The sequence below is a fragment of the Amborella trichopoda genome, chromosome 9 (assembly GCF_054954075.1).
Source record: "Amborella trichopoda isolate Santa Cruz 75 chromosome 9, AtrichopodaSantaCruz75HAP2 v2.0, whole genome shotgun sequence".
Taxonomy (NCBI): Eukaryota; Viridiplantae; Streptophyta; class Magnoliopsida; order Amborellales; family Amborellaceae; genus Amborella; species Amborella trichopoda.
Window position 1 is genome coordinate 4,997,961 of NC_142344.1, and position 27,715 is coordinate 5,025,675.

Here is a 27,715-nt window from a genome sequence, read left to right on the forward strand (position 1 = left end):
TTTGCAATGCACTGATCTTTTGACTAAAAGAGACAGTAGAAAGCGAAATGCTTTAGTATAATCCTTAAAAGTAAATAACTTTTGCTACTATATTCTTTAAGACTTGTTATGAATGATTGGCCGGCTTCTTTTATTCCCTTTAAAAAAAAGAAGCCACCACTCCAAAAGTGTATGGTATATTTCCTAAGGATGAGGAAATATACTGCTCTAAAACTCAAGGGTCAACTACATGCATTATTCTGTTATATTAAAGATCATACTCTCAGTATGGCCATAAATTTCTATATGTTTTTTCACTAATTTCAATCATGTCTTTTTAAGTCTACTCATTATTTTTTTTTAACCTTCCACTTGAACTAACTCACACCACCTAACACGTATTGTACTGGATCTACGCCATACATAGCCAGCCCATTTAAGTCTACTTTATATCATCTTATCGCCTATTACCTAAACCTTTTTTATTTCATCATATTGTCTACTAGTGTCACGCAAACTCTCTCGAATGTATTCATTTCAAATCCTATCCCTTATTGTCTTGCCATCATCAATTTCAACATCCTTTTAAAGTAACATTCAGTAGTTAGTTCGGTGGTAGGATTTGAACTTCGCCTAAACGCAAATGGAAAAGTGCAAGGCAAGCAAGCACATCCACAAACTCGATCCCTGAAATTTTTTATCAAGGAACACGGGGGCATTCGTATAATAAGGGAGTGATCTTGTTTTTATCCAAGTGTGAACCAGATATTTTGAGCTTGCAAGAACCAAATTGCTCGTGGTAGTGTGAAATTAAATAGGTCGAGGATCTAGGCTTTCCGGATTGTTGCAAGCCCCATAAACATTCTTGAAACCTGGTGAACAAACCAAATTATTCAAGGAAAATATTCTATATGGACTTTCAATGAAATACCAAGATAAGTATGTAAAATAGGAAGAGAGAGGATTGTAAATGAATACAGACGTAGGTCACCTTAAACTCGCACTTTGATAGGCACTCTCGATGGGATATGCTACATTAAAACCTTTTTCTAGAGATAAAGATCCCAATCTAGTTGAATGCTATATATCCCTGCCCTTAATTGTATCCGAATACATGAAAGATAGATAAGGAAGCCACCTCATGTTTCGAAAAGAACCATACTACACCATAAATATCAACCAAAACTGAGAAAGGACACGTATCTTTTACATACATACAATCCATGATGGCCATTGACGAGAGGTTCATTTGATCTCTCATGTGGCATCACTGATCAGAGCGTAATCTTTTCGGCTCTCGACCACCCAATCTCAGGCCTGTAAAGACCTCTTCTCCCTCACAATTTTCAGGTAGCCTTCGAGGCGACAAGGTGCCAAAGTTCTTGATTAATTGATGCTCAACATCAGTAGATTGCTCCTGTGTGTTTTGCATGTGAGAGCTCGTGTTTCCTTCCATGTTGATTTGCTCTACATTCTCTTGGACAGTAGACATGGTGCGCGGTTGCGGTGTGGACTCTGCCTCACCTGCTGTTGGATCTGCGGTTGACATGCGCCTTTGCTCTTCGATGGCATCTGCAAAAGATGATTTGTGTCATCAGTTTGAGTGAAGAGAGGGAGAGCTTTGCTTTTCAAGCCTCATAAAGAAAAATGGCATATGCAAAAGATGATCGTGTCATCAGTTTCAGTCAACAGAGGGAAAGATTAGCTTGTCAAGCCTCAGAAAGAAAAAGATGGGGGGGGAGGGGGAAGATGTATATATATATATATATATATATGGGAAAATTTCTCTGTAACCCCCATTTTTTGTACCCATTTCCCAGGAGACCCGAGGATTTAACTATTTCTTGAGGCATAAGGTCTCTATCTTTTCTATCCTTCAACCCACAGGATCCCTTTGACCACATACTATTGACCTAAACAATTTGTGAAATAACTCCCTTTTACCAAGATCACCTCTCTGTCTCTCTCTCGCACCTCTCTCTCTCTCTCAAACACTAGCTTGCGGCTTGAAAGGTTGGGGGCGCTGAAACTGGTGCACTAGCTTGTAGACCACAGAAAGCTTGCATCGATGGCTGAGAAACAGGTGCATTAGATTGAAGACTAGGGTTTTGAAACGATGGACGTGGTGGGTTCACTGGTCTTTGAGCCATGAAGCTTGATAGACCTTGAGGTAGAGGGCCCAAAGGAACAAAAAGCATCTGAGATTGAGCGCGAAGGGGACTTGAAGGTTGAAATCGCGAATCAGTCATGGTTGGCAGGCCAGAAGGGGCAAAAGCTTGGGACATGGCTGGTCGACCCGAGAATTTCCATGAAAAGAGGGCTCTGAACCCATAGAAGATGGTGTAATAACAGGAGGGGGGCAACAGGAGGAGGTCAATTGAAGCCTGAAACTGAATAAATGGAGGAGGTTGATTGAAGCCTGAAACTGAATAAATGGAGGAGGTCGATTGAAGCCTGAAACTGAATAAATGAATTGTGGGTTTTGTCCAAAGACCCCAGGTTGAGGATTTCCACGAAAAGAAACTCCGAAACAGCTGCAGAGGAAGTGAGAATTGGAGGTAGAGCCATGATTGGAGGTCAACTAAGCACTGAATTTGGAGAAACAAATTGTGGGTTTTGCGTGGGATGCCATTAAAGCTTGGAGGAGGCGGAGCTCGATTGAGCGGAGGCTCTAATGAAGCAGGATTTGTAGAAGAAATTGGTGGAGAAGAGAAGGGAAAGGCACGCCTTCCACGGAAATCTGATGTGAATCTAGGTTTCTCATACCCCATTGGAATGCAGAATTTGGCTCTCAAATCTTAAAAAAGGGTTTCTGCAACTGACTTTGGGTATTTAAGAGAGAGAGAGAGAGAGAGAGAGAGTTTAGAGAGAGATGGAGATATTAATTTGGTAAATAGGAGTCATTTCACAAATTATTTAGGTCAATAATACATGGTCAAAGGGGTCCTGGGGTTAGAGGATAGAAAATATAGAGAGTTTTTGCCGCAAGAAATAGTTTAAATCCTTAGGTCTCCTGAAAAATGAGGGTTACAGAGAAATTTTCCACATATATATATATATATATATATATAGAGAGAGAGAGAGAGAGAGAGTGAGAGAGAGAGAGACTACTTGACATGTCTTATGTTTTCAGACACAATGAAAGATAGCAGGAGAAAGAAAACAATAGGCATCTCCTTGGTTTCCACAGTGTGTGAGTGTGGGAAAGAGATAAGAGTGTGTGTGAAAGAGAGATAGAAGGTTGGTTTGCATTCAAAATTCAAGCCATGAAAAGGGGACCAGACATGAAACAGATGAATGGGAATATAAAGATAATCATGACACATCGCATGCAAGTTTATTGAAAGAAACAAAACATGAAAAACAGTCTTAAATTTTGTGACGAAGGCTGAATCCTTTGAATTAATCAGTCAAGACACAAAGGTTGAAATTTGGTTGCACCAAGAGACCTACCCAAACCCATATGACCAAATTCAATCATAAAAAAGATGCCAATATTAGCATATACAAGGTCAGATGAAATCACAAGAAATTTCCCAATTCCTTACAGGAAAACCCACAACCACTTCTATGCATCTCGACTCTCAACTCTCAGCACAATTGTGTCATAAAGTTGAAAAATTTCAGATAATTATCGCAAAACAGAAACCTACTTCCATTTTGACAGATCAGACCTGACAGTGCGAAAACACATGATTTCTTGGACTTGTGGATGACATGCGGTACCATCTGAAAAACTTGTTAGAATGCCAACTGCTCTTCAAATTAACTGCTCTTCAAATTTAGCACATGCAATGACTCTTAACTATTGTAACTGCCAAATGGCACTTTCGATCACAAATTCAAGATCTTGTGATAACTTTGTTGAAATTACTTGGTTACCTTACAAGTTCTTTGGAATTTCTCAGCGCAGCATCGTTTTAAGATTTCCAATGCTCTGGTTTTTCTCAATAGTTCAAAAAATGAGGTTAAAAAGTTAAAGAAGAAAATAAATAAGAAGCACAGTCCTCTTGTTAATATCTTCAAGTTTCCATAAACTAGGATATTTTTAAACTATCAAAAATAATACTTAGAATTTTGTAACATGAAATTTTTGCATGGATAACTTATACATTTCTTATAAACCCAGTTCTATATCTACGCATAACTTGTTTTTTCAGAAAAAAGTGCAGGAAAACAACCAGGTACATTTAGGAGAGAAAATCTACAAATCTATGAAAAACACTTTACTTTGAAAAAAGACTTGGCTATTTTTTTAACAAGAAATGAGATCTTTGACACTAATATCATACATCATGATATTCCTTTATGAGAAAGGAAGTAAGAACATTTCAACACTTGCCTTGTAGTCCTTGACCAGTGATAATGACGTCAAGTTCAAGAAGGTCTAGAAGCCGCCCAAGATCAACCCCACTTGTCCAATTCTCCGGACCTGATCCCTTTCTAAGCTTCAACCTTCCTCTATTTGCAGTCCCTCCCCATATAATTCCAATAGGCCTTGGCTTTTGGTCTTCATTCTCGCCTGCCAAGAGTATCAAGCTCCCACTATCTCCTTCTAAGTCAAACCCTAGTGCAGTGTCACCCACAACTAGGAAATCGGTGAGAAAACAAATCCCCTTCTCATCATTATATTCAAGAGCATATGCCATTATGTTCCCTGTTGTTAAACCAGAGCTTCTACCAACCTTCAACACCCTCTTGCCAATCAGGGTGCCAATGGGAGACTGGAGGTCTAGGGTTATGACATTTCCAATTCTTCCAACTCCTTTCACCAATGTGGTGACCTTTGACATGTCAAAGTCTTCAGCAAAGGGAATGAATGCCCCATCTGCCCTAACAAAAGTCTCTAACAGAAGCATATACAAATCTTGCATTAATCTTTTGATAGAGATGAAGGTCAGAGAAATGTGAAATACTCCACTGATTCTTTACTAATCACTAAAATAGGTATTTAGAGAATTTAACCTTGTACCTAATGATTGCAAGCTTCCTTAACCACAAAAAATAGGCAACATATTTTCTTCGTATGATTTAATTTAATATTTTTTTTAAAAAAAGGACCAAAATTTTAGACTATATTCAACATTTGAATAAGGAAATTAACTGAAATTTCCATGATTGGCTAGTATACTCAGAAAAAACAAATCAACTGCTAGTTTCCAAGTCAGGGTGAGAGATGTGGGTTTTAACTAAAAAGAAGATATTATCAGCAAAAGTTACAGAAGATGGGAATCCATGTTCACGAAGGCACAGGATACATTTCATTAAAAACAAAAAGTAAAAAGGTAAAGTATGTATCTTTGGGAAAAACCAACTTTACAATTTTAAGAAAGCACTCCCAGTGACTCACGCAAGAGCGAATTTCCAGGAGCTTTCAAGATTTCACAGGGATAAGAATTTGCAGCATTCCCAGCATCAAAGGGAAACCATGGAATCAAGCTTATTAAACTGTACCAAAGCCACGTGGTCATTATGGAAATATAAGGGGTCTGCAGATCCAGAAATTGCCTTTTCTTTGTTTCAGGAAAGTGAAATTAATCCATTTCTCTTGCTATTAGTCTCATTGAATGACGCCATGTTTGTATATAGGATGCGAAGAGTTCAAAATTCATTGCTAATGCAGATCAACTTGCATACACAGGAAATTGGGGAAAAACTACTAGGACCCAATGAATTATGGGAGAATGTAGTCCATATGGTCACAATCCTACGAAATGATAGATGGTCATAGAAAGAGTGATGGGAGCCACCATTAGGGTCATGTCCTGTTCAGGTGGTTCCATACTCCACATCGCCATCCATCATTGTTGTGAGCAGTCATCACCCAATGGACTTTTATTGTTCCAAAGTCCATTGGATTCTGATGTCTTACCCCAACCAAAAACCCAAAAAACTGAAAAAAAAAGAGAAGCGTAAGAATCCACATCTGATACAAATAGATGTACACCATTTCATGATCTATGTTGGCCATACAGAAAACAAGGAGGGAATATGGCCGTCTTCCACAACAATAATGATAATAATAACATTTCAATTGAGAAGAAATTATCATGATACATTTAAACCAACCTGGATTTGTAGCTGCAAAAATCCCATACCAAACATCATCTGTTATGAAAGATGTCGCCCTTTCCACAGCACCCAAGTAAACTCCAGGTCCTAAGTTGAGGGGCAAAGGATGAAACATTTTCTGGTTTGGGAAATCAAGATCAACGGCAACATGACGATTTGTGAGGAACCCAACCTGGCGGGACCCAGTTCGGCTCTTGACAATAGCACCCAGAGTTCCAAAAGTTTCTTGACCTGCAACCTAGCACAATGAATAACGTGTATCAGATTATTAGAAAGAAAAAGAAACAAAGAAACGATATCACCGATGACATTATGATCCTGCAATGCTTTTGAGGATTATTTTTATGGGTTGAAATGAATATCAACATTTGATCAAGGAGTTAAGATTCATGTGCAGCAACACAGATAATTTTTACATTATTAATCTTGCTTTATGTTGTGAGGGTGCAGCTCACTGACAGTGAACCTGCACTTCACATGAATGTGAAGCAATCATCATGAATGGTTTCACCATAGTATTGATTGTTATTAGCCGTGACATGCAACTGGAAATTTTTTTGTGATAATAAAAAACAATATATACATCAAGTCCAAGGCATTAACGACAGTAATCATACCTAAATGATCCTGAAGATGTTGCATTAAGTACCATAATGACATGAATATCCTCAATGCTTAGGATGACATCAAACACTAATATAACTAATACAGACATGCCATTAGAGGGAGAATGGTCAAAAGAGAAGCACCAGCATAACACTCCTTTATACCCAACATGCATAATGGTTGCACGAAAGTAGTTACAAAGAGAATTTATTACATAGGGGACAAAATAGTATGAGATGAATTCCTAACAAAGCACAAGTACACCTCTTTGTGTGTGTGAACTGTTGGAAAAACACACATCAAACATAGTAAATGACCACCAAGGAAACCGATACAGTGAGCTGATAAAAACATGAATGGCAAGAACAGAATTTGAAAATACAGAATTCAAAAAAATGGAAAGTGACAATGGCAAAACTGTGAATCTTTTCATAAAATACGCTCTAATACTATGGAAAGAATGAGAATCAGATAAAAGAGCATGAGACATAAATAACTAATACACACATTGGAGTACATGAATAACCATCAATAAAGAAATAAAAGAACACTGAAATGCCCTTGTAGGAATATAGACAGACATATAATCATCTATTAGGATAAGAATCTGTGAGCCAACCGACCTATCAAACAATATAGACCGCACAGCCCATAGTGAACGAGAGGAGGTAATCTGGATGACCTATGTTCACTGGAATGACAGGCACATTTTGGCCAAAGTTTTGGGGCATATCTATTCTTTTTTATTTGGAATGCCCGGATAAGGTGTATATGTGTGCAAAATAATGGATCCATCAGACTCTACTTTTTTAGAAAGAGAGTTCTAATGCCCAATGTTGATCTTTCATTTCTGTGAGATTCAATTTGGGCCGTCGAGCGCATATTGTTCCAGAGGCCAGTGAGCTCATATGATCTTTATCATAGTCATCAATATTAAGATCAATAGGAATATATTTCCAAAAAGAAATAACTAATAGAACCGTGCAATCATAAAACGTAACATATAGGCCTGCTAAGCAAAAACCAACATACTTTTGGATGTTGCCAAAATTCCATGTCAATGTTAATCTAGAAAAGAAGAAAGTTATGGTAGTCTAAACAAGGTCAAGGGACTAGATCTCAGCAAATTGTCAAAGTAGCACCCTTGCTTTTGTAGTTGGAATGTTTGGGCTACACCCAAAATCATTATTTTCTCACATTTTCTTTAAGACAATTTTAATTAATTTTAGTCGTCTATTGTAGAAATCAGTGTTACATGGACACTATCATGAGCGTCAGTCCTTCAAGCACGGCTAGAAGTGACCATACAATTATTATTCAAAAAAAATTAAGCTTTTTACTATATGTAATATGATTGTCCTTCCTACACCACATAAAAAGTGGGCAAGAGGTGGTCAAGGATGATAAGCCAAAATGGCTTGAATACAAACCCTACCATTAGACCCCTTCACAGTTTTTTATCGCTTTTAATATTCCGAGGTGTCCTCAAGTGTCGAAACGCAAAACCAGCCAAGGGCTAAAGAGTCACAATAGCAGTGGTAGAAATCAAAATTTTCCATGATATGGCCCCCCTTGTGTTTACCTCTTTACTACTCCCTTGTTTAGCATTTGAATCCACCCTGAAGAATGAATATCAAATGGCTCCTTCAGGCTTCAAGAAGGCCACATCAATATGAGAGAACCTACAAACAATAGGACTTGAGGTTATAAAGATCCCAGGATCCTTGCTCTTGGATGATGAAAAAAGTAGATAGCCATTTAGGGATTTCTGGGGAACAAGGTAGTCCGAATCTAGAATCACATGAGTCCTTCGAGATTGCCTCTCATGCTATGTGGCAGTGTTCAAAGACGCCACTAGGCCATGGAACTCAGGCGCGGGACCTGAGTAGCGACTAGCCACGCATAGAGCCAGGGAAACCTAAAACACTTGGAAAATTTCCTGAAAATTTGATCAAATCAGTAAAAAATGATAAACAACATGAAAAGCATATAAAAGATGAGAATTTTTTTTCAAAAACTAGAAAAACAGAAAAATTGTTAAAGATCATTTTCTCATAAAAATAAAGAGTAATGATCCTATAGGACCCTCCCCCACCCATGCATGTAGGACCCTAAAGGATCACCATTAAAGTTGGCACGGATCTCTAGAAAAGTTATCAAATGGGTGTGGGACTTGACTTTTCTATAGATCTGTGCCAAATTTAATGGGTGATCCTTTGGGGTCCTACACACATGGGTGAGGGAAGGTCCTATATGATCATTTCTCAAAAATAAAAATAGAAGAAGTACAAAATATTAAAATATAAAAACATAAAAACTGTATACAAAATTAATTATGTCAAGTGCATTTGAGTTATAGTAAAAAATTAATCCTATTATAATTCATATAATTAATTATATGGAAATTTATCAAAATACCCATAAGAGATGAACTATTCAACATTTGACCCATTCACAACTATTCCAACTCATAATCATATGTTTTTTAATAGGTATTTTGAAATTAAATCAAAAGATATGGGTAGAATGTTAACTAGTTCATCTCTCATGGGTCTCCTTGAGTCAGTAGACATTGCTATGTGGTAATCATAACTCAACCAATGAACTGATTTTCATTACTTCAAGGACAAGCCCCATTAATTTTTCCTTTCAGAGAAGTATAACTTATAGTCAGGTTTTTAATAAGCAGAAATATTTATATTTGTATACCACTTCAACACATTTGAGTTAATACCTCATAAGCAACTATAGAAGAATGAGTAAATGAGTAGTATACTTCATAAGGCTACCATTAGAATGACTTGACGACTCAGAATTGTCCAAGTGAAGAGTAATACTTAACCAAGATTAAATACACCATCATCATCATTATCCGAGCCTTATCCTATCTATTTGGATTGGTTACACGAATCCTGCTATATCATTCCGCTCTATCAAGGGTTATATCCTCAACCATAACAGAAGTCATTGTATCTCTTCTCACTACTTCCTCGCTTACAAGGAATGCCCTAGCATGAGCATATAACATTGGTTCAGGATTCGTGAAAATATGTGACAGTTTTACGCTAGTTGCCCACCTAACACAACCCTCCTCCTTTCTCTAGGCTTGGGACCGGCATAACCGACTTGGGACAGGTCATGGAGTTTAAAAAGACTGGCCATGGCAGACTTAACCAAGATTAAATACAAAAACAATTGTCAAGTGCAGAGTATGCAGCAGAACTCTTGGATACAATAGCAACAGTAGTTTAACATAGAAACAAAAGAAGGAAAAACAGTTATTCTAAACATTAAAGTATGAAAAATCCATCGCACAGAAATTATTTTTCTAGTAGCTCCCCAAAGCATGGAAACATATGGGTCATGGGTCTCCAGTTGCATGTTGTCAGGGTGTCGTTAGAGTCACAGGATTCATGGTCTTTTCTATAATCTAATTACTCATGGACGCACTAATTTGGAAAGACTTCTAAGAAACAAAAATCATTAAACTATTTGAAGGCTTTGAAATTGGCATACTCAGAGTTGTCGAGTTCATGGGGTGCACTCCAGGGCAAAGTATGAAGCACACACTTCATGACACATCTGACTGGAAGCTTCAGCTCCAGCAGTTTTAAGACACTTGAGCTGCATTTCAGCTAATATCTTGAAGTGCCAACTAGAGTTGCCACAGCTCAAAATGGAGTTTCTGAGCTCCTCGCAAATGGGACTGTACTATCTCTGACTGTGATTCAGGACACCTATATTTTTGGTTTTAGTTTTTATTTTTATTACTTTATAACAATAAAATAAGACAACTACATAAAAAATATGATGGTGGATGCCAAAGAGGTAACTTCAAATAGTTTTTGATTGATCTCAAGTAGATGCTAGACCCAAGCTAATGCAATTGATCAAGCTTAAGCAACACCAATCCTCCAGCTTGAAATGCCCTTATAACCCTATGAGACATGAGCATTTCAAAAATTTCCACATGAACATAAATTACAATTTGAAGGATAAGCCATCGACTTATCACATCGATGCTATGAAGCTATCAACAACACTGGACAATGATTATAAACATCCAACATCGACTGATTTGTTAGTTTCTTTTTATTGCATAAAAACTTAACCATTTCAGAAAGAGGTTATTTATGATCATCTTTAACTTTGAAACTCTTTAAAAGCTTATGGAGTGACTGACACTATTCAATATGAAGTCAACCAATAGAAAATGATATAATAACTAATTGTCCTATGAGCCCAAGAAAAACCTTGAGTATGCAAAATGAGGGGTATCGATGGGTATTCTCCACATCAACATCCAACCTACCAAGATAACAGAAGTTCCATCACCCAAAGCTTGCCACATATATGAGACTTGTCTATCATCTAAAGGAGACTAATAATGCAAAACTAGACAGGTAGCATCATCAGTTTGAAAGTCAAATGTAGAACCTGAGAGCCCGAACCTATACAAGGGTCACTTCCTCGTAGGCCATCGACAAGCTCAGAGTATAATTGCTCTTTAGGGGCAGTTGTTTGTTCTCCAAAGTATGAGAACTCCACAACATCCACGTCACACCACACACCTCCAGGCCCCTATTCACCACCACCCAAAATATAACATCATCACAAGCACAAAGAATATAATCTAGTTCATGGAAATCATTGGTAAAGTGAACCACTTTGCGTGTGTTTGATTACTGGAAGCTGCAGCATCCAGTACTGTAGCACTTCCCTTGTTCGTTAAACAGGAACTGCTAAACAGTGTAAATTCATGCTGAAATTTGGAAGCTACAGATTCCATGATACTCCATGGAAGCCGTGGCTTCCAAAGTTAGTGGAATAGGTGGCAAAACACGCCCCTATGGTAACACTTTCAAGAAAGCAATAGCAATACATACAATCATCAAGTTGAAAAGAAATTTGCAAAACCAATGAACTCTCAAATGTTTGAAGTTAAAGTTTAAATTTTCAAATTTAAGCTTCTCAATATCACACAAGAACGTGGAATAAGAAAGGAAAATAAACTTTGAAACTTTCAAGTTTAGTTCAAACATTTAGTTTCAATTAACAATAAACTCAGCTCCCATAAAATAACCTTCAAATGAAAAAGAAAAACAGTGATTTATGATTTTAAGGGTTTACCTCAAGAACAGAGGGTAAGCATTGGCTTCTGTCCAACCATTGTTTATGCACCTTCCGAGCAACAAACACAAGAATGGCAGGTATATCTGTCAAAACTCCACCTTTTATTCGAAACCCCACTGCAGTTCCAAGGCTGCATCGACGCAAGAACTTGCTATGGAATGCCCGTATTGTCATTAACTCGAGCAATGTCATGGCTTGTTGGCCATTTGGCAAGCGATCAATACTTTGGGGAATGACCCCCTTGTGAAGGTTAGCAAAATAGTTAGCCCTTTCTTCAGCCGCCCCATTTAGGCGCCAAGACATTGGCCATGAGAAGTAAGCTGCATTGCCCTCAGTGTATTGGCCACCCGATGTGAAAGGCTGAAGAGGAGGAGAGGAAGAGTGTGTGCGGTGGTGGCTGAAGAAACTGTGTTCTCGGTCCAAAGCTGATTCCTCAGATTGCGTTGATCTAGTCGTATCCATTTCCTCAGGAGGTCTATATGCAAATAACTTAACTTAGGTGGCGGGGGAGAGAGAGAGAGAGATACTATGTGTACATAACAAGTTCATACAAGATGAAGCAAAATAATAGCTAGTTCTAAGAAGAGATGCTAAGAACAGGCTAATAGAATGGGATCGATTAATATAACAACTAGATCTAAGAAGTGGAAGTAAGAAAATTCTTTTTTATATCTAACTGTCATCTATAGAAGAGAATGAGCATACATCAAGCAATGCTTTTCAGTAAGAACACATAATAAATAAAAGTGCCTTAAAGACTACTCAATAGAAGAGCAAACACAAGAAGGAGAAAATTTGTTACCATATTCCAGAGCACTATCAGATGAGTTTTCCTCTATTATCAACAGTGAAGAGAAAATTGAATAGTAGAAAGAAACAAAGCAACAACATGCTGCTCATTTGAAATAAGATAAACAGGGACTAGACTATAATGCTAAAGAATGGTTAAGTGCCCATGGAAGCAATTATGATGCAAGGTCATAGCCGTGGACAGCTCCAAACATTACTTTTTCTTTTCCTGAATTTTGCATAAGTTTTGAAGTACCAAACATGGAGAAGTTAATTCTTCTGATATATCTATGAATAACATGAAGCACTAACGTGATGGGGACCAGCAATAATTCAGCCAAGATGTGCATAAGCCCAGAACAAAAATCAATCAATGGAAAAGCAAGCAGCAGAAAATATAGAGAAATTTCAACAAATATCTGTCGAAGCAGCTGCTACACGGTTGCTACACATCGGGGTGCCAGAAGAAATAAATAAGGTAAAGACTCTCTCTCTATAGTCGTCGAAGCGGCTGCTAAATATCAAGTATGCCAGAAGAAATAAAATAATGCTCTCTCTCTCTCTCTCTCTCTCTCTCTCTCTCTCTCTCTCTCTCTCTCTCTCTCTCTCTCTCTCTCTCTCTCTCTCTCTCTCTCTCTCAACCCACCCAAAACCATTGCATTGTTGTGTCTTTGTGATACACTTAGAGGTCAGGTACCAGAAATAAATATAAATAAATACCGTAAAAGGACATGAAGAAGAAGCACATCTACTCTGCCTCAATTTCTTAGGATGATAAGTAAATGTAAGATCCAGACTCCTTAAAAACGAAGTTCTATGACGAGAAAGAGTGTAGACGAGAAACATACAGGCATGGCATTTCCATTCCACCCAAATTTGAGACAGGAGAGACACCAAATGGAAGGAAAGGAGACGTGTCGACATTTAACTTTCAGTCCACTGAAATGGGCAAAAAAAGGGAAGAAGAATGAGGATGAGAGTGAAAGAGATAGAGATAGATAGATAGAGATAGATAGATAGAGAGAGAAGGACAAGATAGAGGATGGAAGGTAGAAGAGCAGAGAAAGAAAGAGAGGGAGCAAGAAAGAGAAGATACAGTTGTATATAAACTGACACTGCATTTTTGTTGTACCCAAATAAGAAGAAGAAGAAGAAGAAGAAAGAGAGAGAGAGGGAGAGAGGGAGAGAGAGAGAGAGGGAGAGAGAGAGAGAGAGAAAGAGAGACCATTTGATCAAGAAAACAGGAACCGTATCTCTGCAACATGAGAACCACACCAGATTTTTTAAAAAGCTAAAGAAAGAGAGAAAAAAAATCCACCTTTTCACTTCCATGAGAGCCTAACAAAGCATGATTGAAGGGGGCGGCACCAATAGGACCAGGGACCCACTAAATCTCAATCACGCATCATGCATAACAGTAACAAACCTTATTCCAACCATTTCCAGATACCCAACAAAAAAATCGACCATTTCAGTTTGCCTTGAACCAAAAAGATAACTAAATCTCATTAAAAGATGGTATTTTGCTACATTTTTACTTGCCTTTCTGGGAAGAAGAAGAAGGGCTCTTACATAGAACCAGGGAAACTCCATTGCTGGACCCTCTCATAAAGTTTTTTTTCTCTAAATAGTAACTGTCACTAAAGAAGAATGCAGAAATTTTGGAGCTTAGAAGCTGTATTTTAATGGCGGTCTACAAAGACCGGGTCTTCTTATAAACCTCAGGGGGTTTAAACGGTAAATTGGAGATAGCATTTGTATGTAACAGTGAAAATGACTAAATTACCACCAACAAATGATAAATGGCAAATGTTTCCAACTTTATGGAAAGTATGAAAAAGCCCCTTCCAAACGACGGAAATTATTCTTGTGTTTCCAAATTTAGAGAAGTATCAAAAAGCCCCCTTCCAAATAAGTGAAATTATTCTTTCTTTTCCCCCGGCGAATATGTAACCTCTCGAACTCTTGTCAAGTTGGAACTAAACGCCCAAATATATAAGGGATCCGGTTAAATCAAAATTAGTTCAAATTTGAATTAAATGAAAATAAATATTTTTAATAGTAAATAAAATATATAAATAATAATATAAATCTAAACGAGCAATGATCTTGTGAGACCCTCTCACATCCATGTGTGTGTAGGACCTCAAAGGATCACAATTCATTTTGACACAAATCTCCAAAAAAGTTATCACATGAATGTGGGATTTGACTTTTTTAAAGATCTATGCTAAATTAACAGTGATCCTTTAGAGTCCTACACACATGGGTGTGAAAGGATCCCATAAGATCAGTACTCATCTAAAATATATCATAGCATAAACTATAAAAGGTGCGGTTGGTATCGAGCCGAGGCTCTAAACAATCAAAATAAAATGTACCTTCAAAAGTTTCAAGAAAATGTGGTTTCAATACTGGAAATCTTTGTGATAAACTTAAAATATATTTTATCTCTAATTATAAAATTTAAAACTTCAAAAATAGTGTATATCGAGCAGATCTATGAAAAATTTTAAATCTTGAATGTTGACTATCCAGAAATGCGTTACAAGATGCACTATTTTCAAAATTTGAAAATCTTTTTTTTTTTTTTTATGTTCGTGCATCTTGATGTCGAGATAATCAATTTGATGATATTTAGGCATCAAAACAACCTCTTCTAGTGAAATTTTTGAGGTGAGCTCTAATTTGATAATTTAGAGCCTCGACAATATATAAAAGTTTTCCTAGTATAAATTACCCAACCTGATTTTGTAATTTCCGTTTTAAAAAATAGTGTGGTGTGATTGGTCAAATGTTGATTTTAAACTGTTTTGGAACTATTTTGGATTGTATTTTCAAATAAAGCTTGTCAATATATAAGTCAATAGTCCAATCGATTGGACTAACTAATCCAGTTTTACGAGTATTGACATATAAGTAATAAGTCAGTCCAACCGATTGGACTAACAAATTCAGTTTTGCTAGCATTGAGTACACAAATATATGTGTATCCAAAAAATCATGATCCAAGAATGGTGGTTGGATTTTACAACGGTCCAATTTATGTCACAAAAATGAGGGTGGAGTACATCCAAATGAAAATAAATAAATAAATGGTGATATGATTCAAAGGTTAGTTGTGGCTTATAGAAGACTTCAATTTTAAACAATTAAAGTAAGATACACCTCTAAATCGTGTAAAAGATGTTTTGGTTTGGAAAACCTCGACCGTGGATGGAAAATTTATTTCTATCCTAATTATGAAATTTAAATCTAAAACTATAGTGTAATATCACAGAGATAAAAAACAATTGAAAATGTTGAAAAATAATAGTTCAATATTGTGTTACAATTTGTATTATTTTTAGGATTATTTTTTAACTGCTATGCATTATTTTTAGGACTTTAAATTTTATTTTTATTTTTTCTTTTTTTCCATATCATATATCTCAAGGTCACGATTATCAATTTGAGGGTTTTCAATAGTGCAATAATAATTCCCGGTGTTATGTACGGTGTCTTACCTTTATATTATAAAGTTAATGCTTTATATAAACTTTTTCCCTTAAAAAAAGTTGCTAAATAAGCACGCAATAGTGTAAATAAATGTTTTTTTTTTTTTCATGAAATTTTTACCTTTTGATAAAATAAATAGTATATTTTAAGAAACACCCAACGAGTTATCCTCTTTTTCAAATATTTTATGTTTGTACTTATAATTCCCTTTTTTCTAGATTTGTGCTTACACCAATTTGCAAAAATTACTTGTCATCATCAATATGAAACCGGGGCCGCTAACTCCTTGTATTTTCTATATTTTCGACCTTGTGCAAAATAGGGAGAAAATATTGATATTGCCCTTGGAAAGTTAGCTCTCCATGTTTTTCTTTTTCTAGATTCTCATGGCTATCTTTTGGGGGCAATGGTTGGGTTAGGCTTGATAGACCGTTTACTTTTAGTAAAATGTGGCTACAATCTATTTTAGCTGTTGGATGTAAAATTGAGTAGCTAAATAGCTAAGAGTACCGCATTAATTAGAATCAGTGTCAAAATAAATTTTTTTAAGCATTGTGATATACCCCAAATTTAACTTATATAAGTGATGATGACCTCTTTGTATCAAAGATTAAATGATCTTATAGTATACAATCTACTAACAATTTGTGTTTAATAAACTAAAAAAATTGTGAAAAACTTTGCATCAGCACATCCGTTAGATGTCAGCAAGGGATGGATTGGGAATCGTCACAACTCTCCCCAAAGGTATTTCATGAAATTTGAGTGGGGAAATAACACACTCTAGCCATCCACTATTTTCACATCCAATGGCTTATAACCTTCATTTTGTTGTAGCATACACACCCCCAAAAAAAGTTAGTGAATGCATTAAGGAAAATGTTTATATAAGGTTGCAACCTCAAAATGTAGAATCCAGGGGCATCTAAAAATTCTATCATAAAAGGTTGTTTTGAAGTTGGAAAGCTCTCTAATTAATCATCTCCACATCGAGATATATGAATGTGAAAAAAAAGATTTAAAGTCTAAAACATAGTGCACCTCGTAATACATTATCTGGACCGTCCATTTTCAATTTTTTAATGTGTTTATAGATTTACTTGATTTGAACAATTTTTTAAGTCTAAAATTTTAAAACTAGAGATGATAATGGATTCTCAAACCATCCTAAAAAAATTTTACACCAAAATTACATCTTATGACAATTTGGTTGGTACACCTTACTTTAATTATTTAATATTGGAATCTTTTGCAGACTACACCCATAAATAAATAAATAAAAGCAAGCCTAGATCGCCTTGGTTTGACTTGCATCGCAAATATTGAGAATTTGAACATAATTTTTTCAAATTGGGTATCTCATCGCTAGACCAAAGGCCATTACCCTTATAATAATAATGAAATATAAGTTACACCTGGTAGGGGTAGCACCTCCTCATGTCCTATGCCATTGTGAATGCTAACAAAGTGCTAAAACAATTATGTACAATAACGTTGAGCATATTTCTCGATTTAGGTTTCAAAATAAGTTTCCCTTATTGGAGTTTTCCTTGAGGTAGGTAAGTGGGCACTCAAACTCAACAACCACTACCAAAAAGCATAAACATTACTGCCTTTTCAACCCAAGGAGTTTGAAAATTGAAGTAAAATCCAACTAAAAATAGCACAGCTGATAAATTTTTAGGGTTTCCATAAAAGGTCATATGTTTAACAATGTTGGAAAATTGGAACCGGACCCGACTGAGTTCTTTTGATTCTCAGTTGATTTCCAAGTCAGGCTGGGCTGCATTGACAAAGATATTTTAAAAATAGAAAAATTTGGAAGAAAAGTGATTTTGAAGATTTTTATCAATTTATATTTGTCCAGCCCTTAGTTTCATCCAACTCGGACTAATTTTTGAGACGGATCGGCGATTTTTAAAATACTTTAGAGGTTCCAAGAGAACCCGTAAAAAGGCTTATATGGCTTCCTTCCGGATTCAATAGCCGGAAAGGGGGAGAGTTATAGTGGCCAGAATAGTGTCACATTTTCTAAAGGATGTGGGGGTCTTTTATGATTCATAAACAAGGCTTGGACGCTTATGTCAATTTCGCAAAGCATGGGGCATGTGGAAAAACAATTTGCCTTGAGAATGACATATATTGTCCGGCATGAAGATGACATCAAGGAGCCCCGGCTGTATAGCGAATTGAAATAATACGGCATAAATTAAATTATAGGAAAATGGTTTGATAGGGGAAGGGCCCTATCAAAATACGTAAAGCGCCCTCACAGCTCATAAAAAATTGCAAGTTGAAAAACTGTTATATCGATCGTCAACATTATGGTTGTATAGTGTATATTGCAACAAACCATATAGACAATCCATTTCGCCCTAAACATAAGTGTTCACAAATTCACAATATTTGTACTATTATCCATAATATTTGTATTATTTTTTTAGTTTTAATTTTATTGTCAAGGTTGAAAATTGATTTAAAAACCATCATGGATAATTATGTGGTCTTTCCATATGAGGATTTAAGGTGAAGCTTTATTTGGTTTTCATAGAGCCTAGGCCCTATAGAAACTTTAGCATGTTACGCTCATTATGTAGAAGCCAGGCCCATATCCAAAACTAGATATAAGGTTGTTTTGGTGCTAAAATCCCCCCTAATTGATTATTTGTACCTCATGATATATGAATGTTCAAAAAATTGTTTAATGAATAGTGCAGTTTGCAATGTATTATCTAATCAGTCTAATTTTATGACTTTTCAACTATTTATGGATCTTCTTGATTTACATTATTTTTTAAACTTTTGATTTCATAACTAGGGATGCAAATATATTTTTTGGCCATCATAGAGCCATATTGAAATGACATCTTTTAGCACCATTTGAAGATGTAGTTGACTTTGATTGTTTAATGCATCAACCTTATATAAACCAAACCCTTTATTTATTTGTTTTGTAAATAAGATTGATTTACAAAGGCGAGGTTTTGGCGAGTTTTCTAACTTGCATCTTTAGGTGAGTCCTCCCTCCAAATTCCATCCTAGAGATGGATTTTGGATCTAAAAGTATTGAGGTAGGGAATCTAAACCATGGCTAACATTAACATGAAAAATAATAATAAACTTTAAAAATTGTTATTAATATTTTGATATATATTGAAACCATTTACCTTTGGTACCAAGTTGTTGCCATTAATCTTGACTACTGAAGATGAAATTGGGTGGCTGCATTTATTTCATTAACCAAACTCAAAATTCAAAAGAAATTTTATCGAACTTTGTGACACACCCAAGTTATCAGATTTTACATCAGATGGTTATAAGTAATCATGACCTCCCTAGACCAAAATTAAATAGTCTCATTGTTTATAATCTCTATTTTTAATATTATTTATTTTAGTTTTTAGTGGGGCAACAATTTTATCGCATCCATCCTTAAGATGGACGTGTGATGCTTTGGGGGACACAGCTATGAAACTGTGTCCCCTTTTGCATCAAATATTTTTTTCTTATTTTAATGTAAACCTTAGTTAGACTTAGTGTTACTGTGTTACCAATTGTACCATTGACTTATACACGAGCAATGAGAAATCTAGGATACTCCAAGGTGAATTCTACTTGAAACCCAACAAAGTTATTGTTTTCTTGAGAAGAAAAAATGAGCATTTTATGGTTATTGGAGTTGGAGTATCTAAAAAGTAAGACAAATTTATCTAATTACATTTAACTATTTAATATTTTAATATGTTTTACTTTTCAAACTCACTATTGCATTTATTTTAATGGCTTCTAGAATAATCATCATCATCATCATGACCTTTTTTCAATTAATTAGGGTCGGCTATACAAAGCTTGGACTGCCATTCTACTATATTAATGATCATACCTTCACTGAGGCTATAAGTTACCATATCATTTTTCACTACTTCCAATCATGTTTTTTTTGGTCTACCCCTTTCCTTTCTTAAACCTTTCACTTAAACTAACTCGTACGTCCTAATATGTGTTATATTGGGTCTACGCTACACATGACCAGTCCACCTAAGTTTACTTTCTCTCATCTTATCACCAATTGGTGTCACACCTAAAATTTCTCAAATGGAATCATTTAAAATTCCATCCACTATAATCTTGCCACTCATTCATCTCAACATATTTATCATGTTGGAATCATGAGCCCTTTAAGGCCTTATGAGTACTTGTAAAATGAAATGATATAGTCGAATATGAATTCAGTGGGAGTGTGGTCCCTCGTGGATCCTACTAAGCAAACGATGATTTGCTCATACCAATATGTGTTTAACGATCTAGGGTAGTCGGTTGGAAAAAACTCATGTTACTTTGGCATGAAGAACAAACCGATGAAGGTTTATGGGTCAGCTTTATGAGGTCGGAGAACATGCCCGGATGAGTGAGTCGAGGGACTGTGTGACCCTTGCATGTGATGGTGCCCTACAGAGACGGGGGCCAAAGTCTCATCCATGTGCCATCACACGACATGCATGTCGATAGATCTTTCGGAAAAGCCAAAAATCCACTTTTTAGGATGAAACGTATGCATGTGCGAGAGATACCCCTATGCACCATAGGAGTTATGGTCGCATCAAGTCTAAGTGACATTGACTCGTCTCTAGGAGAGGACCTGAAATCTACAAACTGAGATTGCGATCCCTTGGCTCATCGGCTAGACTTTAGTGACCCGCTAATGAGCCCCTGCTTGGACTGTGGGTCATGGAAAACACTGGGTTGGTCTGATAAAGCAAGTGTGGTTTGTAGTCTATAGTTGAAGGTGGAGTGCTCCATGATTGTTGATTCCTAAACCATATGAATCATTTTCCCATCAAATTAATTTAAATGTGTTTGTTTTATAATAAAAATTATTTTAATATTATTATTTGAATTTTTATGAACCCCTAGATATTTTATTTATAATTTTTGGATTTATAAAATTAAATATTCATTTTACAATTGTTTAAATATTCAAATAATATTTTAAAATCCTTTTATTAATTTTAAAAATATAAAAATATCATGGGAGCCCATTGTACACATGGGCCCACCATATTTTTAGAAGGTGGGGCCTATGAGTGCCTCCCTTGGGTGGCACGCCAACCCTTATTCTCTTTCCTATTTTTTGGTGATATGACATGTGGCCATATGATTGGAAGATATTGACTAAATATTGACTTGATATATCTTTGAAAGATTTTATAGAAAAATTGAGTAGACTTATGCTATTTCATGGTATGCACAATATTTTGATTAGATTTAATTTATTTAATTTCTATTGATGGGAAAATGGTTTAGAAAATGGGGATAATGGTTCACGCACTTTCCATAATGTTGATGACCCATCTATGAAATAGATGATTCATATCTCTCACCCCACAAGTCACCCTTGATCTACGGTTTATGTTCAATCTCACAATAAGAGACAATCCAAAGAGAACCCTAATAAGCATTAATCTTATTCAAAACCTATAAAAAGGGATTATCTCTACCAAAAAATCTATACACCTTATATTTCTATCTCTCTCTTAAGAAATTTTATCTCTCTCATGTTTGATTTATCTTTCCCACATTGTGAAAGAACCTAAGGGCTTAGGTTATGGAATTCCTCTATCCTATCTCTCAAATATGGATTTATGGCTAAGGGTTTCAGGGTTTAACAAAAAGAAAATCTATATCTCTCAAACTAGGTTGCTAAGAGAATTCATCTAGGGTTTGAGTTTGTGATCAAAGGAGTTCATGTTCCATTAGTGTGGCTTGGCTAAAATTTATTTTTCCGGTTCAAGATTGAAGCTATACCGTTGATCCCACGCCAACGGATGGTGGTGACTCGGTGTGGGGTGTAATAAGCCCGGTTGAGGTAAGCTCTGACACTCTTCCTTTTGTTTCTTGTAATATTATCTTTTATTTTCAAGTATAGTGCATAGTTGTTTCAATGGCATCCAGTTGTTAAGATCTTGGTTTTATTGTTATGCTGATTTTATTTTGAAATTTATCTTATTACAATAAAGACCACATGTAAGTGATCTTTTGCCAAAAGAAAGGGGTGAAAAAAAAAATGTATTTCTTGGTAAAATATCACATGGGTATTTCTTTCACATCCCCACCACACTCATTCTATAAGTATAATGTTTTTTAACAGCCCAACATTCGGTCTCTTAGATCAAAGTTGATGTCACAGTTGTCCAATAGAACGTGCCTTTCAACTTTATTGATATATGGTGATCACATAAAATTTCGGTTGCACATCACCACTTCGCCCACCTAGCTCTAATTCTATGTGCGACATCTTGTTCAATTTCTCTATTTTCTTAGGTTATTGACTTTTAAAAACAAATAAAAAATAAATAATTCGTTAAATGGTTAATCTCTTAGACGCATTTTGATAACTTCCCGTTTGTTGCGACATGATCCAAGACTGATGGAATTTGGTGGTAAGCCCACTTCCAGCCCCAGGAACGTATTGAGGGCCTAAGCAAAGCCAATAAGAGTTAGAACAAAACTGAAAAATAATAATAGATCAGAGAGGCATCCGTGCCCTTGTTTAACAATTTGTTTGTTCATCATTGGCCAATAAGGATTAGGCGTCCTAGATATAAATTTATTACCATATAAGTAGACAATTATAACACATAAAGGTTAAAAAACAGCAAAAAAAAAAAGAAAAAAGGATCTTACCTAAAGTAGGCAATAATAATGTCAACTTTTCAAAAGAGAAATTGGATTTTTTTTTCTTTTTTTTCATTTCAAAAGAAATCGTATTATGCTTTTAGTTGAATAGTGTCATTCTTATTGGCTCGGCGGTGGTCTCATTGATAGCCTTTTGGCTATGGGTAAGAGGCATGAGCGATTTCAATACACCTTTGTATAGTGCCTCAATGCAAAGTGTTCTATGTGATAATAATTACAGTACATACATTGCCCTCAAATTTGTTTCTCTCTCATAGTAGGACATGCTGAATTCTCAAAAAGTCTTCAAAAAGCAACAACAAAGTTGGTGAATGTACCCTCACTATTTTATACAGTGTTTCAAAACTCGGATTGGTGGGGTCGATCGTTCATTCACGTATCTATGTTGAATCGTTGGACTGACAATTTCGATTCGGTCCAAATCGGTTTGAATAAGTGATTCAAAAATTATTAAAAATAAATGAAATGAAATGAAATAGAAATTAAATATAGCGAGGTGCCATCGTGATCGGAAGTTTCTCATGATGTGATTGGTGGGCCCGCTCGTGAACAGGAGTGGGAGTGTCTCGCCACCTGATTGGTGGGCCAGCTTGTGAACGGTTGAGCGACACATGTATTGGGCAGCGACACCACTCTCTTTTTCGTACGTTGTCATTAAAAAAAACAAGAATATAAATTATTTATAGATTTATAAAGTGGGGATTTAAAAAGACCTAAAAAAATATTAGACAAATTATATATATATAATAGTGATTATATGAGACCCTCCGAAAGCGTGTATGAACTCAAATGATCGCCATTAAATTTTAGCACAAATATCTATAAAAGTTAAGTCCCACACCCATGTGATAACTTTTTTAGAGATCTGTGCTAAATTTAATGGTGATCTTTTGAAGTCCTATACACATAGGTGTGAGAGGGTATCATAAGATCATTATATATATATATATATATATATATATATATATATATATATATATATATAGGAAAAGTCTTCCCAACGTCTATAGGCGAAAGTAAACAGGGATTTCACCTACCCTCATCACCGTCTAAAGTTCTTTGCACAACCACAATTATCCGGTAGTATTTTATTTTTCATTTTTTTCTACAAATCGAAATTACTTGAAACTTGGAGTGTATGTACATCTTAGTGAGGCGCACCTAATAAAATATAAAAAAATTAATTTACAAAAAATATATTGGCTAAAATAGCCTCAAAACTTTTCGAGGGTATTTTGATCAATTTTTTTCCTGTAAAATATTTTTTTGATATTTTTCATACCTATTTTTGATGAACACAAGCTCAAAATTTTAAGTCATTCCGATTCGTAAAAAAAAATGAAAAATGAAACACTACTAGACATTCGTGACCGTGTGATGAACTTTGGACGGTGATGAGGATAGGCAAAATCACTGTTCATTTTTCACCTATAAACGTTTTGTAGTATATATATATATATATATATATATATATATATATATATATATATATAAAACAATGATTTCATGCAACGGTTGTATCATAGTATAATGCAACCACATTTATAGGAAATCATGTTTTTGACATTTGTATGACTCCAAATTTTGCACACACATTCTTTTCATCCTCATAATTGATCTTATGGAAAAAAAAAATCAATTTGCATTCTAGATATGGTAAAAATTAGTACCCTCCAACAATGAATCTCAACCGTCTATTCGGTGAATTTCACGATCTAGGCCTTGACAAATTCAAAATCACTTTTTTTTTTTTACATTGTTAATTTAATGATGATAACACTATATAAAAAATTTGGAAATAAAAAAATCCTTTTGAAACCTATATCTAGCCTTCTCACTAAAATGGACGGCTTATATTAATTGGGCTAGAAAAATGCTTTTTAAGGCATTTTTTAAAAAATTTCTTTTTGTGTGATTATTCTTTAGAATGAAAAAAATATACATCTAAAAAATTACGTCAAACAACTATCTCTAACATGGTTTTTAATGTCGTTGCATTATATTATAATACAACCATTACATGTAATCATTACTCGTGTGTGTATATATATATGAGATTTTATGAAAAACATGATGGACCTATACCATATCAGAACCAATTTGGTCTCCTCCGACTCCCATCCGGTAAAAAATTGCCCGAGTATTAAAACACTTAACATGCTATACTTTCAAATCAAGGGAAATCATATGACCATGTTTACATTAAAAAAAAGCATAGGACAATCTTTGAAAAACAAGAATTGGGCCTACCCAGGTAGGCGCTGATCCAAATTGGCTAGTCTATTCCCAAACTAACTTGCCGATTCTATATGAGTTCGGCCTGTTTTTAGTGGTGAATAAAAATCTAAAAATTATAAAAAGGGATGAAATTTTTTTTTTAGACTTGGGAGGCATGTGAGTCCTTGTGGCGAACTGCTTAATTTAAAATAATCTAAAAAGTCTTTCAATTCAAAATTTTTAGAAATTAAGAACTACTTAAGTCAAGTTGACTCGAGCAATTCTGAATCCGCCCACCAATAATTCGAATACAATGACATAGAATGCATGACTGTTGCATGACAAAGAATAGACGGCCATTTTACCAATTATTTGCTTGGACAATGGATGCGACATTTATTGGGTATTTGTCCATCTTTTTTGGAATCATAATGTAGTCCCAATCAGTTTGGAATCTAATTGGACAACTGACAATCCAATTTTGTATGCATTCATGGTTAATGCGTGGGTTACTTCCAACATTGCCAACATAGTTCGTTTTAGTTTCTATTTTTTTTAAAAAAAAATTTTATATAAGTGCCAGGCTCTAAAAATTTAAATTAGGGCTCATCTCAAAAATTTCACTAGAAGCGGTTGTTTTGATGCTCATATATCCGTAAATTGTTCATCTCGACCTCAAGATGCATGTACATGAGAAAAAAATGGATTTATAGTTTTGGAAATAGTGTCTTATATTGTATTTTTTTACCATCAATTTTCAATTTTCTAGTTTTCATAGATGTTCGATCTATATTTTTTTTAAGCTTTAAATTTAATAATTAGAGATAAAAATATATATTAAGGCTATCACAAAGATTTTCACCAATGAAATCACATTTCTACACACTATTTAAAGGTGTGTTTTACTTTGATTTTTTAGAGCCTCGGCCTTATACAAACCGCATTCTTTTTTTAATTAGATTTAATTTTTTCAATATCGAAATTTTTTATATTAAAGAAAGAGGAGCAATGATTTTATGCAACCGTTGTATATTAATATGATGCAACAACCTTGCAAAACCATCTTATGAACATTTGTTTGATCCAAATTTTGAAATATATACTATTTTCATTCTAATGAACAATCACAAAAAAAATATAAAATTGAAAATATAACTTAGAAAGTATTTTTTTAGCTCAATTAACATAGGCCGTTCATTTTGGTGAGATGCTTAGATCTAGACCTTAAAAGCATTTTTTCATTTTCAATTTTGTTGGATTGCTTTGCTATCATTAGATGAACAATTTTTAAAAAGAAAAAATGATTTTGAGTTTATAAAGGCTAAGATCTTGAAATTTACAAAATAAATAATCTAGATTCGTTTTTGGAAGGGGCTCATTTTGACCATATCTAGGGTTCAAATTGAATTTTTTTTCTTTTGGGGGATTGATTGTTGAGATGAAGAGAGTGTTTGTGCAAAATTTGAAGTCATATAAATACCACAAACATTATTTTCTAGACGTGTCGTTGCATTATACTATGATGCAACCGTTGCATTGGATCATTGCTTTAAAAAAAGAGCAAGCAAGGTTTGAAAATTCATTGATTCGGATCGATCGGAAATCACTGATGATGGCAATTCGGATCCCGCTGGCCGTATCCCGCCAAACCGGCCGGGACAGGCATTGCCGGCTTTCTCATAGCAAATTGGACGGTTCAACCGGTTCCTATGTTTTTCAAATATTTATTTCTTAAAAAGAGAGTGGCGTCGCTCAACCCGTTCGCCGGCTGGCCCACCAATCAGGTGGCGAGACCCTCCCACTCTGGTTCACGAGCGGGCCCCACCACTCACGTCATAAAAAAACTTCCAATCACGAGTCAAGTCTCTTTTATATCCATGTTTGTTTCCAAAAACAGACGTTGTAGGACTATTTGCTATGTCCCTTTCTCTCGAGCATCTCATTGGGGTGAAGGGTGACAGTACATTATGTTTTGTAAAATATAGTATGTCATTCAACATTTTTTTTATTTTCTGAATTTTGATATCCTTATTTTCTATTTTTTAGGGAAAAATGTTTTTTTAAATAATTTTTTTTAATATCATAACGTTGAAACTTATAAAAGGTTTTACTTTTATTTTGAATCATATGATATGGGCGTGTTTTCTAATAGCTTTTTAATCATATTTAGTATAATATTATAATTAATAATTATACCAAATGGATAGTATGCTCAGCAACATATCTACTTCTTCCTCCCTTTGTTTTGTTTTTTTTTTTTTTTTTTAACGGTTGCAATCTCCATTTCCCCCCTATTTATCTAAGGGGTGGTTCACATAAGGTTCAAACTTTAAACAATCAAAGTAAGACACAACTCTAAACTTTATCATAAGATAAAATTTTGGTGTCAAAAATTTTTTAGATGACCCAAAAATCTATTTCCATCTCTAACTATAAAATTTTAATTTAAAAAAATGGTTTGAATCAAGCAGATATGTAAACGTTCGAAAATCTTGAAAATGGATAGTCCAGATGATGTATTATAAGATGTACTATTTTGAGATTTAACATAATTTTTTTTTCAATATATCTATACATCTTGCTGTCAATATGATTGATTAGGTAGTTTACCATTGAAAGTAAGGCGTGATGCCTGTTTCAATCATTGTGACTATAATCTCACAATGGTAAAAATGCATTAAAAAATACCCCCCCTCCTCAAGAACCAAAATGCCCCATATTCATC

At 35.1% G+C, this 27,715-nt stretch overlaps 1 protein-coding gene across 19 annotated transcripts; it reads right to left on the reverse strand.

Annotated features, from left to right (window-relative positions):
• Nucleotides 1-1,023: 1,023 nt before the first annotated feature.
• On the reverse strand, nucleotides 1,024-14,542 carry LOC18445429 (protein NARROW LEAF 1). 19 transcript variants are annotated; one of them, XM_088847298.1, is made up of 8 exons: nucleotides 13,898-14,311; nucleotides 13,428-13,518; nucleotides 11,788-12,265; nucleotides 11,109-11,238; nucleotides 6,224-6,289; nucleotides 6,049-6,138; nucleotides 4,322-4,825; nucleotides 1,024-1,551 (listed from the first exon to the last, which is right to left on the reverse strand). In XM_088847298.1, the coding sequence occupies exons 2-8, from the start codon at nucleotides 13,442-13,444 to the stop codon at nucleotides 1,247-1,249; spliced, it is 1,590 nt and encodes a 529-aa protein (XP_088703424.1). In that variant the 5' UTR covers nucleotides 13,445-13,518; nucleotides 13,898-14,311; the 3' UTR covers nucleotides 1,024-1,246. The 19 variants fall into 19 exon arrangements, with proteins under 19 accessions (XP_088703424.1, XP_088703423.1, XP_088703425.1 ...); XM_088847297.1 differs by having other exon boundaries at nucleotides 14,122-14,293; XM_088847299.1 differs by having other exon boundaries at nucleotides 13,805-13,910.
• Nucleotides 14,543-27,715: the final 13,173 nt, after the last annotated feature.